This window comes from Poecilia reticulata, chromosome 12 (assembly GCF_904066995.2).
Source record: "Poecilia reticulata chromosome 12, P_reticulata-male-v2, whole genome shotgun sequence".
NCBI classification, from domain to species: Eukaryota; Metazoa; Chordata; class Actinopteri; order Cyprinodontiformes; family Poeciliidae; genus Poecilia; species Poecilia reticulata.
Genome location: NC_088841.1, coordinates 15,218,332 through 15,237,666, shown reverse-complemented (window position 1 = coordinate 15,237,666; position 19,335 = coordinate 15,218,332). Strand labels below are relative to the sequence as shown.

Genomic DNA, 19,335 nt, shown 5'->3' with positions numbered 1-19,335 from the left:
TATTAAAAGTCCATTAAAATTGTCATTATTTACCAAATGATACTTCATGATAACAGTCATAAGCATTCACGAGAACTAGTTTTATGTCAGGTGTTATGTCATACATGACAGTCTCATGCACATCCCTTCAAATAAAGTGTTGCCAAAATATCTAATTGAAGTTGATATTACTAGAACAATTTTTAAGGAAACTTTACAGTCATAGTTAATGTAAGATTACTTTTTTGCCTTTATATGTTATTTATGAACTTTTACAACAATCGAAAGTTCAGTTTATTAAATCATAATATGCATCAATCAAACTTTTATACATGTAATATATGATACACCTGTAATTGCTGATTGTTCAGGTAATTATTTGTGTGCATTGATTTCAGGACCAATGGTTTCTGCTTCACCATGGTTACGGAAGAGGAGGGGGGTCATGCTGTGTTCAGCGCAGGTTGTTTGGCGCTGGGTGGCTCTGAATTTCAGTGCAGAGTACGTTTTTATGCATGCATGTTTCAGAATATTTACCATGCATTCTTCATCTTCAGACACTGTTAGGTAATTTACTAATGCTGACCAGGGCAACTGCCCATGTGACCTACATTATCCACCTACATCCAGTTGAAAAAGTGGCACGATTTACAAGTTTCTGGTCAAATCTTGTATAAACTATATATCCAAATGTGACAAAGTAAAGTTTTTACAAGGCACCGTATCTTTCAGCTCCGAGATTTTTAAAAAATACATTTTTATCAAAAATATTTCTAATATTCATTGCCAGTTGCTATCATGTTAAAATATATTTTTTGAATGTTTTTAAAGGATACCTGGGGTGCACGCTCCTGGAGAGTTCTCGAGTGTTGCACGGATCATGACTACTGCAACGTAAACCTGCGTCCAACGCTTCCGCCGCTCGTCACATCAGGTAGTTTATCTCACACAGTGAAACCTGCCGCACTCTAAGGTTTTTAGAGTGGCTTCAATTGGGCCGACACAGGGTCGGTGATGGACACTGCCAGTTTAAACTGTTACTAACCACAGTGTGTTGCTGGAGGGGAAATGGCTCCTGCTGCTCTGGAGGAGCAGAGGAGAGAGTGGCAGGTGGAGCAGAGAGTGCAGACTTGGCTTGTTTTCTCACTCTGTAATGAAAAGGACAGGCTCTCCCCAGGGCCTGCTTGAGTTTCTTGCCTCAGGACGGATGTGAGGTATATGTCCATCTGTCACTCCATGGCAAGCCAAGACACACACACGCACACACAAACACCAGCATTCGTTCTCTTTCTGCCTTTGTCAGAAACACTCAACGTTTTGCTTTTACAAATACATCCAAGACTCTACTTTCTGTACAATGCAAACATTGGCCATCTGATTTCTCAGCTCAGCTGTAGATAAATAGAGCATTATGCTTTTGTTTGGGTGCTGACAAGGCCGATCATGCACTGTTCTGCAAAAGTGTTCATAACCCGCAAACTCTTTTTTATGCCTTTAAAACAACAAATTATTTTGTTGAGACTTTATGTGATGAATCAGAATAATAAGCCTAGCACATAATCATAAAGTAGGAAGTGATTTAGTTAGATTTTTTTTTTTCAGTAAATTTGGAAAGACAAGAAACAAGCCAGCATCATTTCTAATGGAAAAAGATATTAAAAATCACATTGTGTGAGATTTTTTAACATTGGTGTTATAAAAAAAGTGTTAAATTTGCACTTTTTGTGCTGCACAAGATTTGTCAATCTTTTTTCAATGAAATAAATAACGTCAGTCAAACGAAGTATATCCTGTTTTTAGTCCTTTAGCTGTTGTTTTCCATGAAGCATCTGCAGCCTCTTCAGTGTGTGTGTCTGTGATTGACAGCACCGAGACAGAAGGGCCAGAGCTCCGGAGCCGCTTCGGGCCCCTGGGGTTTTCTGCAGCGATGTCACTGCGACACGCGATCCATGGGATTCAGGAACGGGATGTGATCGATAACGGGCTGTGAAAGCACGGTGCGGGAGGTGGTGGTGGTGGTGGTGGGGCAGGGGGGTTGCACATGAGTAAGACCGAGGGGGATTGAAGGGGAGTAGTTTGACGCTGCCACTCACAATTAGAAAGATTCTCAAGTTGATAAGAGAGAGTGTCATCCTCCATTAATCAGTAACATTTTACCAACCCTCCTCTATACTCATTTAAATCGAGGACAGAAATAATTTATTTATTTATTTTTTTTTTTTACTCTTGTTTCATGTTTTTTCTTTCAGAATACGTGGACAGCAGCATCCAGTACATAGCTGTGTTCATTTCGGTGACAGTTTGCAGCATCTTTTGTGTTGTTCTCGTCCTCTGCTATTTCAGGTACAAAATGCCTTTATGAACATTATAAACCAATACATTTATACTTGCTAAACCAATCCTTCTTTCCCTCTCCATGGCAGATATAAGCGACAGACATCACAGCCGCCCTACAGTATCGACCTGGAGCAGGATGAGACATACATTCCTCCCGGAGAGACTCTGAAGGATCTGATAGAGCACTCCCGCAGCGCAGGCTCCGGGTCTGGATCAGGACTCCCTCTGCTGGTAGCAAATAAAAACAGCATCCTAAAATGTCTTGGCATGTTTAAGCGTAGGTTAAATTTGCTCATCTAGAAAGACAAGGGATATTTTCAGTGAGTGGTATATTTAGATCCTCAGTGCTGTTGCAAGAAGAGGTGATGTAACCCAGTTGTAAAGAAGTCTTGTTTTGCATGATTTGCAAACCATTTCATCATAAACTGTTCATAAAATATTAATTGTAAGAGCCTCCAACTGTAACACAACTAATAGGAATCACCAAAAACATGCTTCACATCTTCAAAATCTTTTACAAATGAAAGTCTGAAAAGTGTCCCACACATTTAGGTTTAGCCGAATTTACTCTGTGTGAATGTGTTAGATTTATACAAAGTAAATCTTTCACTTGCACCCAAGTGCAAGTGAAAGATAAGTTAAATTTTTTTTAAATTGTGCTCTTGCCTTCCCCAGTCTAATTCCACAATGTGAAACTGCCCATATAACTCGTATCAGAAACTGCCATTGGTATACATGCAACCAGATCCACATGCAGAATGATCTAGTCAAAGCCCAGACCTAAAATGCAAGTGAGAATCCAAAGGCAGACATAAAAACCCATGTTTGCAGATTCTCTCAAGGACTTTCTAGATGTGATAATTTTCTTGAGATAACTCTAAACAACTTGTAGCTGTAATTGCAAGAGAGCGTTGACTCGGGGGAGCTTTAGATTTAAAAATATTCTACCTTTTGTTTGTTTATTACAAAAAAAAATTAAAAATACCCACAACATACATAGAAGTTTGTAGTTATAACTCAACAAAATATGAAAACCGTTTGGAAGAAGTTGAAGAAACTGCTTGTGTTCCGTCAAAAGGTTCAGCGGACCATCGCCAAGCAGATTCAGATGGTTAAGCAGATCGGAAAAGGCCGATATGGAGAAGTGTGGATGGGCAGGTGGAGAGGTGAGAGAGTGGCTGTCAAAGTCTTCTTCACAACCGAGGAGGACAGCTGGTTCAGAGAAACGGAAATTTATCAGACCTTCCTGATGAGGCATGACAACATACTGGGTAGGTCGACAGAACCCAGAGGTTTTGCTGCTGGCGCTTACTCCTCCTGCCCTAATCCAACCCGTCTCGTCTGCAGGATTCATCGCAGCTGACATTAAAGGAACCGGCTCGTGGACTCAGCTGTACCTGATTACAGACTACCACGAGAACGGATCCCTGTACGACTACCTCAAGTCCAACACCTTAGATGTCAGCGCTCTGCTGAAACTGGCTTATTCCTCCATCTCAGGCCTTTGCCACCTGCACACAGAGATCTACGGCACACAGGGCAAACCTGCTATAGCGCACCGAGACCTAAAGAGCAAAAACATCCTGGTGAAAAAGAACGGCTTCTGCTGTATCGCCGACCTGGGGCTTGCTGTCAAGTTTAACAGGTAGAAGAGTTGTTTTGATGCAGATTATTGGAAGGCAGAATAAATGCATCCTGAAGCATAATTGTGTTCTCATTGTGCCTTTCAGTGACACCAATGAGGTAGACATCCCTCCTAACCTACGAGTTGGGACCAAGCGCTACATGCCGCCTGAAGTGCTGGACGAGACCCTGAACACGTCCACTTTCCAGTCCTTCATCATGGCTGACATGTACAGTTTTGGTCTCATTCTTTGGGAAGTGGCGCGGCGATGCACCTCTGGAGGTCAGAAAATAACGTACTTTAGTCATCAGAACTCATTCCAGTGTTTTTTGTTTTTTTTTTGCTAATGATGACAGAGGACATTGACTTTCTTACAGGTGTTGTTGAAGAACATCAGCTGCCCTATCACGACCTCGTGCCCACTGACCCTTCGTATGAAGACATGAGGGAGGTGGTCTGCATTAAGAAGCAAAGACCTTCAATGGCAAATCACTGGAGCAGCGATGAGGCAACTATTTATGTTTTTCATTGCTTTCAGCCGCCAGCCTCCAATTTAGTAATGCAAATGTACATTCTGCTTCGGGAGGATTTTATGTTGGAAGTTAAGAGTAAGAAATTGCTTCACTTAAATAGCTTTACCTAACCTCTAATTTTATTAAGGCACCAGTTGAACTTCAGCTCAAATAAAACCTTTTTACAGCAATAGCAACATGTAAAACTTTTATTCCTCCATCTGTGCTTCTAAACTCTTTATTTTTCCCACTCCTACAAAGGTCTGCAGACAAACTGCAAACTGTTAGTACCTCAGTTTTAAGACGCTGATTACATTCCAAGAAAATATTTAGAATTGCATTTTGTTTTAGATTTCATGTGCGTTTATAATCTTAACAAGTATATTTTTTAAGGTGCAGGATTTCACTTTGATATAAAGCATTTTTATTAAATGTTATTATTTTTATTTTTAACTGGAGAATAACAAAATCACCACATTTTCTTTCAGAGGGAGTTTTTTTTTGTTCTTTCAATTTATGCGAACATTAAATATTTGCCGTTAGAAGGTCATATAGAGCTATATCACCATTGTCATCCCTTGTAAAGATGTGAATAAAGGCTATAAAATAAATTAATCTTTTAGTGCTCTAGCATAATCTCTCACTTGAAAGAATACTGCTGTTCTCTAACATCTTTTATTACTGCAGTGCATTAACAGTGAGCTTCTGAGATTTGTATTTTTTTTTTTTGCTTCTTTTATCATCCTGTCCTTGCTTGCCAGATAACCCTGGGACTTTGTCCAGCCTTATGTTGCCATACTGTTAAGTTTTTGTTCTAATTTTAGTAATAAGATGAGTAGATAATTTCCTGTTGCCATTTTCTGTCTTTTACTGCCATAAAAGAAATGCTTCTTTTAAGGCCTTTAAGACATGACTAAGAAAAGGTGCTGGATTCATTTGTAGCCTGATGAGAATTACATTTGTTTGTTTTTCTGTTCTGGTATTTCTAACGTGAACTTGATGTGTCTTCAGTGTCTACGGCAGATGGGGAAACTGATGTCAGAGTGCTGGGCTCACAACCCGGCTTGTCGCCTCACGGCCCTCCGGGTGAAGAAGACCCTCGCAAAGATGTTAGAGTCCCAAGACATCAAACTGTGACGGAGAATCAGAGAGATGCTTTCTTCTCACCTACAGACTTGTCACTGCCACTGGCACAGACCTCTTCAAACGACCAATCGGAGAAAGGGAAAATAAGAGACTGTGAATGATCGGACAAAAAAAAGACACTGGCACGCAGGATAGTCGATAATGAAGCCAGGAAGAATGTCAAGAAAAAGATTTAGCAGACGTTTGTCCTCAGACTAGGAGATCAGATTGTGCTTTCTGTGAAAGCGGAGTGTTGGCCCGGCCAAAGACCGTCCGTGTGGGGAAAGGCCCTGCAGGTTCCAGTGAGGATGCCGCTGCAGCCCCCTTCCTGAAGCCATACAGCAGTATTCTGAGCAGTCTTTTGTGCTGTCACAACTGCCCTTTATGTGTTTGAGTGATTTTTATTTCCATGAGCTTTGTGAGACTCATTGCATGGAGAGTTCACGTTCAACATGATGGTAGCTTCAGCCTAATAATTCTAAGACAAGTGACCTCATAATCAAAAGAAATTATTGAATATATATATTTTTTTATTTTGTAATTTTGTTCCTCATAATGTATTTTTAAGTTTATTTTGTTTCAAAATTAAACTAAGATCTTCTGAGCTTTCCAAGCCAAGTCTGTCATCTTTGTATCATTTTTAAATTACGTTCAATTTTTACAAAGTTCATCAGAGCTTGTTCATTGAGAAATCCCACTCTGAAACCATGGGCAGAATGACGTAACGAACCCCATGTGTCCCCAAGACATAGAGGTTTCTTTCCAGAACTTTGAGATTACTTTCAAAACGTTGGTCCCAAAACGTTTTGTGGAACGCATTAGTTATTTTTCAATGTTTTCCAAGTATCTTACAAATGCAATGGGATTTGCTGGTTCATCTCCTGGAATTACTTTCAGAAATCATACTTAGCCTCATGGTGAACAGTGTTTTGTTGCCTCTTAGCTGCCCTCAGGATGTCTGTACCTCAGCCTGATTGGTCGCTGTGAAACTCACTGACCACTCAGAAGAGATTATGATTTATTGTTTTTTTGGGGGTTTTTTACCTTGCCTCTGCTTCTTTTAGACAATGCCTTGGTGTGCTTCCTATGGTTGAAAAGCTGTTAGTGTAAAAAAAAAACCCAAAAAAACCCAAACTTGCCAACAAGCTGAGCTGTTTGTTTCACTCTCGTCACAATTTCTGTGCCTCAAGATGATTATTCAACACCAAATGGTCAGTGCCAAACAAACTGGCCAATCATAAGGCGAACTGATTTGTTGCTGCTCCGCTCTCCTCTAGATGTCACCTTCTTAGCGCAATTTCATTACCACAAGCTGATTGCTCAATGAAAAATCCAACTGAAAGATTGTTTTCTTGCATCCCTGATCTAGTCTGGATTTATTTCAATGGCGCTTTAGGTGTCATGCTTTTGAGACGGTCACTCCACTTTAAGCAGTTTGGGTTCGTTCTACCATCAGAAAAGAAATTATTCTGTTGCATCTGTGTTCATCAATGTGATTAGGCAAATATATATATATATATATATATAACCGGCCAATCAGAAAAGAGATGGACCTGCTGCGTAGCATTTACCCACTAGCTGACCCTCTATTAGCCTAATTTCTGTGCCCCAAGCTAGCTATGTTAGCAAACTGGCTAATCAGAAGCAATAATTTTCTGTCACTTTTCAACTCTAGATTGGCCAGTTGGGTTTGCCACTGTCCACTCAGTTTGAGACATAAAAATCATGAAATCATGAGGGAAATTTGCACTTGGATCTCAAGAAGCAGATCCAAGCAGTGGAGTTAGACATTTTTATTTCTGCTTTGCCTGTAATCATATGGTAAGCTACACAAAACTGGATCAACACAAAAAAAAAACAAAAAAAAAAACTTTTCTACAGATACACAAACCTGACTTTCTCAGGAATTTTATTTCATAATGTTACAAAGTTGGATTTACAAGTACAAAAATGTTTGGCCAAAATTTGTGCCCACAGGATAACAATCTCCTCTGAAACATTGCTCCGCAGTTTCAGAAATTCAAACAAGAATGCTTCATTTATATTGTTGAATATAAATATAATTTATTATCAGTCTTAAAAATTCTTTATTACACTTTGTACAGTAACTCGACAGATGAAACGCAAGCGAGGAACATCATGAGTGCCAGAAACAAACAGGCTACATTCTCGCTATGCACAACATTAATCATGAAGCTGAAGGACAATCGGGTAATGCAAAGGCTAGCCCACTGATAAATGAATAGATTGTTTCGAAAGGATGCAGAGTTTGCATAGACAGCTTTACAAAAACTTGGACAAATACATTTTGGGAAAAAAGAAAAAAATAAAGAACACCGGAAAAGTCGCAAGTTCTCGCTTTCATTAAAGGAATGTCGCATTTATAGCTATCAATAATTAATATGCACATGACCAGCATCATCATGACACTGATGGCTTCTGTCGTTTAATGTACAAACTTTTAAATCAGTTAAAATCTCAGCCTTTGTCTCAAAGTGCTGAATAATGTGATTCGACTCCAAACACGAAGCAAGACAAGACTTAACTGATTAACTTTCAGGCTAAACTGACCCTCACATCTTACGTCTCCATTTTTTTTGGTAGAAAGCAGCTGTTTCCAGCCACATTGGTCCTACAAAAATAAAGTTGTTTGATCACGGGATCGAGTTGTGGAAATGATTCTATCTGATCATAAAAGTCATTAGTGTCATTGTTATTTTGTTATTCTGCATGGGATATTATGTAGGCTTCCATACCAAATCTAATTTCTAAAAAAAAAAAAAAAAAAAAAATAAAGGGTAGCAAGGGGAGGAACTTAGAAAATTAATAAAAAAAATAAAATAAAATAAGATTAGAAATAACCAAAATGTGAAAAAAAAGTTGCATACATAATAAAAACTCAATAATAATATATAACACTAAATAAAAGCAATTATTACAACAGATGTGAAAATGCTCTTTTTCCCTTTGTTTTTCTGACTTACTTTCGTGCGTGTCCACCAGGTGGTGCTGTGACACAAAGAAAGAAAATGCAACTAAATTAAAGGATTCTGCAACATACTAACAGGCAGAATGAAATAATAAAAAAAACAAGCACAAATATGTATAATGTTAAATACTGTGTTATCAAGGATTGCAGAATATTGACTTTGATGGCTGAGTGATGCTCTCTCTGAACCCCGTCCTCCTCCTTTGATCCACTGACCTCTCGTCGATTGTTACTTGTATGCTGTGAGGGAATCGGCAGCAAAATTCATCCAAACAACCGGACAGCTGTTTCCAAGGAAACTAGAGCCAAAAATATCAAACTGTTGCACCAGAGAGAGGAAGGATCAGCCAGAAAAGTGACTGGCAAGGGTTCATGTTTGCTCTCCAGGTTTTTACACCCTTTTGTTGCCAATGTTTAACTGGGTCATGCCTGAGCAGACCTGGCTGTTTCGATACTTCCACCTCCATCAGCGTGCTCTCAGGTAGCTTTTAGAAGCGCGAAAGAGCATTTTCCACTGAGATTCCAAAATCAAAGTCTTGCCTTTAACTCCTCTCTTCTTTCACTCCTGTTTTTTAATCTTCTTCCTCGTCAGATGCAAGCGGACGTCAGTGCTCGGTCGCAGCAGGAACGAGGCTGTCGTGGCGACCCATCTCTTCCAGAACCTGGGCCAGGCGGCTGAGGTTGCCATCGGGGAAATGCTGCGCCTCCCACAAGTCCAGGATAACTCCTGTAGGACTGGATTTAGTGGCGAAGTAGTTCAGATACCTAAATGAAAGATAAACAAGGAGTGTGTTAGGAAACATGCTGAGAGGTGAATCTAAAGGAATATTAGCTGCTTCTTTGTTGAGGTATTCACATGTTTCCAGAAAACTTCCATATATACAAATGTGCTGCTTTTTGATTGATCTGTATACAATTTAGATACTTTTTTTTTAAAAATCTCTCAAAAGAAAATATAGCTGAGGCAAAAACTCAAATGATCAAGTTCTCTCTAATTAAACCCATCGAGCAATTGAGCCACACACATTTGATTTTTAAACTATGTTTTTCCCTAAAAAATATTTTTGTTATATACTAGTTTGCCAGTTTTACAACTTTAGAAAACACAAGTCCGTCCAAAGAATTATTTAGATTTTTGTTTAAAAGCTGAAGATGAAAGAAGTTTTTTCTGATTTGGAAAACATTCAAATTCTCAGAGTTTTTAATTTGCCGTTTAATTATTTAACAGTCAAATCATCAAAAGTCAATTGAAGGCTAAATTAATTGCCAGTCAGGAACTTGGCTAGCTAATCGTTCTGTGATCTTCACTAATTAAAACATCAACAACACTTTTTCCTCACCGAAAGACTAAAAGTATTCTGCAGCTGCTCAAGAAGAGACTTTAGCAACTTCTGCCAGAACAAAGCAGGAACAACACGAACAGTTGTGTAGATTTTAAAATTTGATACTCCCCACAATTATTAGCAGCATGCCTGGTGAAAGACAAACAGAAACCTCAAAATGAATTGCTCTTGTTGAGGCCTGATGACGTGGATGCATGATTCTCAAGCCAAGATGTTTTGAGGCTGTTTTTTTGTGACCCTCCTTACCGTCCTCCTCACTGTTTGCAGCAGAAAGATTAAAAACTAGCCTTTAACACTGCTCTGGTTTCGCTTCTCCTTTTAAAGTTGATGTGAATGGAAGGATGGGTATGTTTAAACAAGTATCTATCTTCTTGATGATTTACTAAATTGTAGATCGACATGCATCTGTGAATGCCATGTTCTCTGGTCTTTCCCATTTTGAAGAGCAAGCAAGAAATTATCCCTTGAAAGCCATATTTACAGTGTCTTGAATTACAACTTAAAGTTGCCACATAGTTTAAAAAACTTAGAAAAGTAGAACGTTGAGTACAATTATTCCTTCGTCAGGAGGCTTTCCCCATTTGATTAAAATGAGATATTATGGTGATAAGATATTTTATTTTTTTACATTGATGAAGAGGGCCTTGTATGTCTGAATACATTAGGTGCTAGTAGCAGATTCTTATTTTCCTCCTGAATATTTTTGGCTCATGTAAATAAAAGGTGAGATAAGTAACCATGACTACGACGGATCAATTCGCTTTTGCTTTCTGATGCTTATTGCCAGTGAAAACTGAAATCGTACAGGGATTTAATCAAAATCACTTTGAGAAATAAAGTTTAACTTGGCACAATATTTTAGATTTTACGTTTATGTTTTTGCAAACCTGAAAACAACCAAAGCTCTATCCAGCAATTAAAATTCAAAATATCAGAAGTAATCTACAAAATTGCAGGACACCTGTATTCATTCCACTATAAAATATCTTTTTCACCAATTCTGAAGAACCGCTTCCTGAGCTTCCAAATTTCCCTGCGTTCAACAACAACTTCCCCCTCAATAAGACAAACACATAAACCACAGGAAAATACTGTTCAGATGTCTGACTGCGGCCCATAAGAGCCTAATATGCTCATGGTTCCCGTCTCATCTGTCACCTCTGATAAATGAATTTGGTAAAACTTTTACAATTTTCTATTTTTTTTTATTTTCGTCTGAGAAGGAAAGTTTATTTAAGCAAACAAATCTAGACAAAACATAAAAATCACTACTAAGACGCATCACTGGTGTGAGCTGTGCGTGAGGAGTTGGTTGAAGTCTCTCGCTAGCGTTCCTCTGCCTTCGTGCTGAACTCGGTAAGAGGTCTCGTCAATCTGCAGCTGCTGCCTGTGATAAGGCTGTCCTGCTGAGCTGGGATCTTATAAATGGATTCACACTGCATCTCCATCTCGCTTTCTCTCCCTCTCTCACACACACGCGCTCACACACGCGCTCACACGCATGCACGGGACTATCAAAGACACACGCGGGTGACGTTTTGCACTGAAGAGCGTCTCTCTCCATCTTCGTCTCTCTCCGTCTTTGTCGGAGTTCGCTCCAAGTCAATTAATCTCAATTCAGCTGATGTTTATCACAATGAGTCACATCCCAGCAGAACAATCACAATCAAATTAAAAATAGATTAGTTATCTACAATTTGTCTCCATGCAAAGTAGGTCTCTGCTTCTTCTGAAAAGGGTAATATGGCAGATAAAAGTTTAACACGAGCGGCTTTTTGAGTTTTATTGGCCGCTGGCAACAGCCTGTCGGGGAGCAACCACAGTCCTGACGTTACGCAAGCGTCTCGCTCGTCTTCCCACCTGTCAAGATTAAGTTTGTGGGCCAACATCCTCCAGTCGTTGCCTCTGGTCTGCGGCGCGTCTAGGCTGCCGCACAGCTTCTGTCGAATGGAGAGCGGGATGCGAAACGCGTTCGGGCCGACCAGTGTGGTGATGTTGCTGGCGGGGTCGAGCAGAGACGTGTCGATGCTCTGGGAGTCCTGAACAGATAGAAGAGACGCACCGAAGGAGCTCCAGTCAGAGAAAACGTATGCTCGCTCCTTGGACTTGTTCACATTTTTGAACAAGATGTTGTGTGACTGAACAAATCAAGCGTATAACTGGGAAGTGGAAGGAAAATGTTAATTTTCAAGAATGGCCACAGTTTCTCAATTGCCTTTGAATCTGGACTTTGACTGGGCCATTCTTAGAAATACATATGTTTTGATCTAAATCACAGCATTGTAATGTGTAGTGTCGCCCAACAGGAAGGCGAACCTCTGTTCTGCATTTGACTCCATCCAGAGTGGGGGTATTATGCCGCCAAGTGTTACTGCAGACAGATTTCATCTACCACATTTCTGTTTTGAAATCTTGTATGTTTAACCTTCAGATATAAAGCCGCACCTCTGAGAGTGTAGTATCCAGCTGAAAAATCTGTCCTTCTCCTTCAACTTGCCGCACACATATCTTACAGCTCAGGTCCCCCGTGCTGACTGAGAAGCGCTCCAGAGTAAAGCAGCAGTGGAGGTTCCTCTGTGAACCGGTCCACACTTGCTGGAAGGACAGCTCCTGCAAGAGACACAGAGGAGTAAGTAGGACCGTTCTCAACAGCATCGGTCCCGTTATGAAAATATTTTGAAAATAAAAATTTCAGCTTGATCTGCTGGACAGAAACTAAGGCAAAATAATAATAATACATTTTAAAAAAAGGATAATGTATTTTTTCTTTTTTTTTTCTCCCGATCTGTAAGTGCTACTACAAGTTCATGCTGAAAACAAAAAATCTTCAGTTTGACTAAATTTGTCAAACTGAAGCACCGAGAGACTAAATGATGCTTGAAGGGAAACTATTTTCCATGAGATGTTGACACAGGTCTGCCATTCATTTAGACTGCAAAGGAGTAAGAGAGGAGACAAAGGGAAGCTGACAGAAAGGACAGAATTTATATTCTTTCTAACTTTCAAACTTTGTCCGACATGGACAATGATAGATTTGGTGTTTAAGCAGACTTTTGAAAATCTCTGATTAGAAGTTAGGATCAGCATGCTTGAAGAAAACTACACGATGTCTGCCATTTTAGAAATACCAGACATGATAACTGTGCTGTTTGCTGAAGCTAAGCTTCAAAATGTAAGTAAACCTCTTAAAGGAACTGATATCTCATGGACATGGAGGGGTGTGACTGACCACTAGGAGATCTTCTTAGAGTGTGTTCTTAAAGAGAAATCAGACTTGGTTTATTTGACTATATGCAATTGAACGTTTGCAGTTTTGTAAGAATACAGTTTGCTAGTCTCAGTCCTACCTGATACTTTGCTAGGAGTTTGCTCTTCCATAACGGCTGGGGAACATCATGGATGGAAAGTCTCAGGTTGTGGGTGCTGTCTTTAAAGTTTAGAGTCTTTGGTTCATCCAGCAATTTTCCACCCATTTGCTTCTCCATCTGCAGAACCTCCTGCAAATGCAAACACGCACTTTATTTGCAACGAGACCATCCACAACTTGCAGTGCATCCTGTTTTCAAGGACAGCTTGTAGACGTGTCAGTCTTAAAGAAAAAAAAAGAAAAAAAACAGCCTTGGTCTGTGTTCTTGCAGCTGGATAACTATCACCTCTCATTACCCGTCCCCAAATTTAATAACTGCGTTCAATATCCCCCTCAGCAGAGTAATTTCTCCTTATCTTTCCTCCACGTAGGTGCATCCAGGTATTAAACAGAATTGATGTGATGAGAGAGCAGCAGAGAAGGGGGGATAAATGTGGCTTATTGCATTGATGCAGAGGCTACATCTTTCAGGGAGCCGCACCGTTTCTCAAGCGCCGTGACAGGACCGCGCAAGGCTTTCTCGTCTGCTGGCTGTTCCCTCACACAAACAGCTCAGTCAAAATGAAAAACCAAAAATGTGTCATTAATGCTCAAAAACAATCCAATTCTGCCGATACGACCTTCAGCAGACGCGACGAGATTAAATCACCCGCGAGCGCAGCCGTGTACGTACCTTGAGTGCATCCTGAGTGTCGTCCAGACAGTAAACTCGGATGTGGTACTCCATGGCGGGGCAGGTGACGGGGCCAAAGATGGCTAGCTTGAGGCGCTTGATGGTGGCAGCGCTGAGAGACTGGCCCACGAGGCAGTATGTTCCTAGCGTCTCCGTCAGGATGTGGCAAGCCTCTTCATCCATCTGGATATAGCACGGCGTGGTGAAGTTTTCCTCTCCTACTACCACCACATCCTGCAGCACAGACAGGTAGATAAAAACAGCAATGAGTGTACATGCTGATATGCCAGCATAACCGTACTTTCATCAAAAGGCAGGAATAAAAGCATAAATCGACAAATGTAGCAACAGGAGAGAGACCATCTGGGATTAAAGACACGAAATCAGATTGTCAGGACTGCTGACACGTCCTCCACCAACACTGACGCTTTGTTTCGCCTTTTGGAACAAAAGCGAACACGATCTGCTCTTTAAGTCAGTTCAGACTCACACAGACTTTGTCAGCAGTAATAATGGCCTTTGATGACAGGAGTCATCTCACGATACCTGAAAAAAAAAGCCACTATTGAAGAGCGTGCAGAGTCAGGACGTAGCGGAGAACATGAGACACCATGAATCTGAAAATGTGTAGCGACATGCAAAAGAATGCAAAGACCATCTGTTGCTCTGCTGTGTCCAACATCCAAACGTACAGATTAGCTGGAAGATTGTTGTCTTGGAAATTAGTCCTAAAAAATGCACGTGGTCAAAGGAGATTTAATTATGTCATTAGTGCATTGGTGTTGTGTTGCTGTCTTACAACTCTAAGTGTAGGATCCCCGATTTTGACTGAGGATCACAGAAAATTAGAAAAACTGTATTTGATGTGCATTTGTACTGTTTTTATTGGCCATGAGCCAAAGTAGGAGAGTTTCCCAGAACACATTTTGTCTTACACTCACCAAATCCCTACTGATTTGATGTGTGTATGTGTAATTTGTTCTTTTCCTGGGTGGGAGGTGACTGAACATCTAGTTCATCTAGAGGAGACCAAGTCCCGTCTTTTACTGCCCTCCATTTCCCAACACACCAGAAGCACACCAGGCTGAATCCTCTCATCAGTAGAGCCCTGGTATATAACCAGCCATTAACTTGATTAATAGCGTACTTAAAGAACTTTAAACTATGGCACTAGTTACATATTTAACATACCTGCCAGTCGGCAGGAAGCAACCATCTAACTTTGCAGCGTTTTGGATTTATTTTTTGTTTACCGCCACGTTTTGTCACTGCTCGGTAAATTTAGATGAATTTTAATGCGAAAGGTACAATTAAGGCTCTGACCTTTAAAAAAACAAGCTCCGTCCTTTTGCAATATTAATGTGTGTTTTCGTGTGTGACTCCCTCCGACACTCACTCATTATGTACGCCGGATAATGGAACATGTAGAATTCAGGCCATCTGAAGCTGACCCCTTTAATGGCACTACCGCCTGGACATATTTCTCTTTCATTAGGACCGTCCTGTCTGAGGCGACTCATGCCTCCCTCCGTCTTCCCATCCTGTCTTCTCTCTCTCTCTCTCTCCCTGCCGGCTCTCCCGATCTTGATCTTTGAGTCACTCGCTCTCTTTCTCAGTGTAACAAACACTCCTGCCAGCAGCACACTGGTATTAATTCAACCCATTATGGGAGACAGAAGAGGAATTACAGCATTTTATTGGGAGCTGTGCCATTTAACAGCAGTATTATGGCTGATCATTAGACTCTTTAACTGCCCCTATGGGATGGCACCGGGGGCTTTCCTACTGGGGGATAATGAGAACACGCAGTAGACGAAGTGAGCTTGTACTTTGTTTATACAGTATGTGCACAAACAAACGCAATCGAGTGAGCGAGCGCAGCTTTAATTTATTCACACCGCGCATCTTTTGGATAGGATTTTTTTTCCCCAGGATTTTTTTAAAAGAAATTTATGAAGCAGAAAGTCACGAAATATTCCTCACTATACGTTCTGTGATCATCAACATGCCTCTGGAGGGACGGCGTGTGTATTTGTGAGTTCCAGATAGATTTGGTAATTACCTATTCAGCGATGCTCATCTCCTGTGTTCCTAAAGACGGATCCAAAAGTATGTTTTCACAGTCGCCCACGTAGCACGAACTTTCGGGAGTAAGTGAGCTGAGATTTATCAGCTGGTCAAACTGTTCAAACACTTGATCATTGTTTTGTTTTTGTTTTTTCAAAATTATTAGTTGTGCTGTTTTCTGTTGGCCACAAAACTCCTCACTGCACATGAAGGGAATACTGAAGTCATTATATACTGAAGTCATTATTTAGCAACCCGCTGAAAGAGCATCATATTAGATACAGAAGATGAATTTGAAACTGCCTCTTTGCCCATTTTGATTCTTATATCAATTTAGACAAACAGCTGAAATCTGCATGAGTTCAGCATGATTAACCTTATTCATGTTTTGCAGTTTGCTGGCTCCACTGGATTTTTTTTGTCCAAAACTTTTCTCTCGACTAGAAAACAAATAAAAAAGTAAACGATTGTAATGTTGTCTAAATGATGAATTTATAGTTTAAACTACTAAACTATTTTGAATTTGTCTAGACCTTTCAGTGATGAGGACGGAAGTACAGTTTATACTAATGACCGTTTATGAGTGATTAAATGATTTTAATGCAGGCATAAGAAGAATGAGTGTATAGTAATTTCAAGGACTGTATTAAGTTTATAAAGTCATATTCAGAAAATTAGAATATGGGTTCTGATGATGCTCATTTGTCAGATTAAAATAAAGTGGAGCCCTGGTATTCACAGCGGATAGGAACTTAGGGGTTACCAAGCTCACATTGCTATATGACATATGTTTTTACATTGGAATGATTTATTATTCCAATCTTAAATTTCACGTTTTTATTAGCTGTAAGCAAAAAAAAAAAAATCATCATAATTAACCGAAACACTTACAACGAAAAACTTTATGTAATTAATAAATATGGGTTTCACTTAGTGATTTGGGTTTAAATCAAATTAAATTAACTTTTCAGTAATATTCTAACACAAAATGGGAATCGAGCTGTGTTGGAAGATTACACGGCAAGATTTTAGATGCTGCTGCAGGTTGCATGTGAAGAACTACAAATGTTTAACTTTGGAAATAGGAATACGAATTTAAATACTGGTGATGGTTCAGTCAGATCAGCACAAGCATGAGGAGTTTTAAACAATCAGCGCGGTTGATGTCATGACCTGAGCGTAGGCGTGAGGATTTTGTAGTTCAAACGGATTTATTTATGCAGAATGATGAGAGGCTCGTGTCTTCTGAAGCATGCCATAGTGGACTAATGCCAGACCCTGGAACCCTATTTCATGGCACTCCTATGCTATAACAACATGGCTCTTGGAGTACAGGGTGTTTCACATTCGTTCAGCTTGAAGAACTCCTTAATACGCCTGAGAAAGTGTGCAAGCATTTGGCGTTCTGCAGCCAGAGGAACTGACTGGAGTCTGAGGGCTGTAAGACGAAGCAGAACTACTTCTAAAATGTGACGGGTAAATATTTATAATTGGGAAGAGGAATGATGAGACCAAGCACAGTGTTTTCAATTTCTCTTTTTTTGTGAAACTGTAACTTCACAGCTTCACAAAAGCTGTAAAGTTAGATGTGTTGTTTTTTTTTCTTTTATTTGTCCATAAACAAGGTGGTAATATTGAAATGAAAACTGTTTTCAGGTAACAAATTTTGAATTTCAAAAGCCAGTTATGGATTATTTCATTAATCCCATGTAAAATGTAGCCAATAAGGATTTCTGCACATTAATCTAGCCCACCTTTGATTAAAGAATCACAATAGAGGGAAACAAAACCCAGATGCATAGAAGGGACAAAATATCTATCCTTAAGCATCTATTGTGATCTGACTTGATAATTTGGGCTCTAAGCAAAAGGTTTCGAATAACTCAGTGCACAAAAACACATGTATCGAAGAAAGCCATATAATAAAGGAACGGGTAAAGACCAGTTTTACTCTCAGAGATCAGAGGTTTACTCTTTCAGCACTTGATTAGAACCAAGGTTGAAACTAAACTTTTATCTGCCGTTCAAAGGAATATCATCTTTCTCCTTTGTTCTTTACTCAACGCGCAGCTAAGCTTTCAGCAAACCACATGCATCTTGAAAAAAAAAGAAAAAAACGCCTTGAGTGAATTCAATTTTAAATCTGACGTTTAACTTGAAAGGAAGCCATCCTAATGCCTTACACGAATGTACATTTTCAGAACCGACTGTCGTGGTTTCCGCCGCGGCACACGGAGGATTCTCTGGGTTTTTCTGCGAGTCTGAAATCTCACCTCCCACTGGTTCTGCGGGGACTGGCTCTTGAGCTGGATCAGCCAGTCCTGCTGGCCGTCACACACGGCACAGTGGTGCATGGTGATGATGACGGGCCGTGTCAGCAGGGCCCCAGGAGGCCCACAGCTCACTATGGGGCTCAGCACTGTTTGACCATCTTCCACAGAAGGCCTGAAGGTTTTATTTAGAGAGAGGAAAAAAAAAAGAAAGAAAAAAGGAACATACACATGCTTGTTCAGTGACAGTGTTGACAGCAGTCTGTGTGAGAGTGCCATAGGGCACAGTGGACGGGGGTAAACACAGCTCTCGGGGTGTTGAGCAGAGATCCGTACCTCAGGTTGTCCTTCCTCTGAACGGTCACGTACATCTCGTAGACTCTGCCTTGAGGGATGGCCCCCGCTGGTATGAGCAGACTCACGCCTGACGAACAAATAAGACAGGAAACAAACCAAAACTTTGACTTGTGCGGCACACCAGTGTAGTATGCACGTTATATTTATGGTGCTTTTTATGACTGTCCTGCTTAATTTGAAATGGAAATCTCACATGTGCATGCATCAAAAGGGTTCAAGATAAAAAAAAATAAATAAAAAAAATTGTTTTTGGAAACGATCACATCTTTCTTCTGGACTCTGTGCCATGGTGATAATATGTATTCTCACATAAAACTCACATTTTATTGCCTTTCCCGTGATATCGGAAATGATGCCGGATTTCATTTCCACAATCAATGATCTCTCTTCTCCTTATAGCGTTCCTATATAGCTACAGCTATCATGATTTGCATTTTTCCATCTGAGATTGATTTGAAATGATGTTTTGTCTCATGGGTGTTTTTTTTTTTGTTTGTTTTTTTAGGAACAAATCCATCAGATTTCCTCATGCATACGCACAATCTAGGCTTTTCTCTCTCAGGAGGGGGAGGTATTAAGTTTGGTCACTGATTTCCATTGTAATTGAAGTAAACTTCTCAAAAAGGTGACAGACAGGTTTCCCCTTCGATCACGGATCTGCCTCACAGGAAAGCCGCGATGCATTTTAAAAT

General features: G+C 40.1%; 2 protein-coding genes across 5 annotated transcripts in view; one reads left to right on the top strand and one right to left on the bottom strand.

Moving 5' to 3' along the window:
* bmpr1bb (bone morphogenetic protein receptor, type IBb) overlaps positions 1-7,082 on the top strand; it is a 52,060-nt gene extending 44,978 nt beyond the window's left edge. The window contains exons 6-14 of the mRNA XM_008424250.3: positions 378-480; positions 811-913; positions 2,229-2,322; positions 2,403-2,547; positions 3,395-3,587; positions 3,664-3,961; positions 4,047-4,222; positions 4,318-4,448; positions 5,464-7,082. Of these exons, the coding sequence (XP_008422472.2) occupies positions 378-480; positions 811-913; positions 2,229-2,322; positions 2,403-2,547; positions 3,395-3,587; positions 3,664-3,961; positions 4,047-4,222; positions 4,318-4,448; positions 5,464-5,589 (1,369 nt within the window). The 3' untranslated portion in view covers positions 5,590-7,082. The remainder of the gene's footprint in view (positions 1-377; positions 481-810; positions 914-2,228; positions 2,323-2,402; positions 2,548-3,394; positions 3,588-3,663; positions 3,962-4,046; positions 4,223-4,317; positions 4,449-5,463) is intronic.
* A 387-nt stretch (positions 7,083-7,469) lies between these two features.
* Positions 7,470-19,335, bottom strand: part of unc5cb (unc-5 netrin receptor Cb) — a 142,574-nt gene continuing 130,708 nt past the window's right edge. For all 4 annotated transcript variants that reach the window (XM_008424252.3, XM_008424253.3, XM_017307961.2 and 1 more), the window contains 7 exons: positions 18,623-18,710; positions 18,290-18,461; positions 13,950-14,183; positions 13,257-13,406; positions 12,355-12,519; positions 11,770-11,948; positions 7,470-9,331 (listed from right to left, as the gene is read on the bottom strand). In XM_008424252.3, the coding sequence (XP_008422474.1) occupies positions 9,172-9,331; positions 11,770-11,948; positions 12,355-12,519; positions 13,257-13,406; positions 13,950-14,183; positions 18,290-18,461; positions 18,623-18,710 (1,148 nt within the window). In that variant the 3' untranslated portion in view covers positions 7,470-9,171. The remainder of the gene's footprint in view (positions 9,332-11,769; positions 11,949-12,354; positions 12,520-13,256; positions 13,407-13,949; positions 14,184-18,289; positions 18,462-18,622; positions 18,711-19,335) is intronic.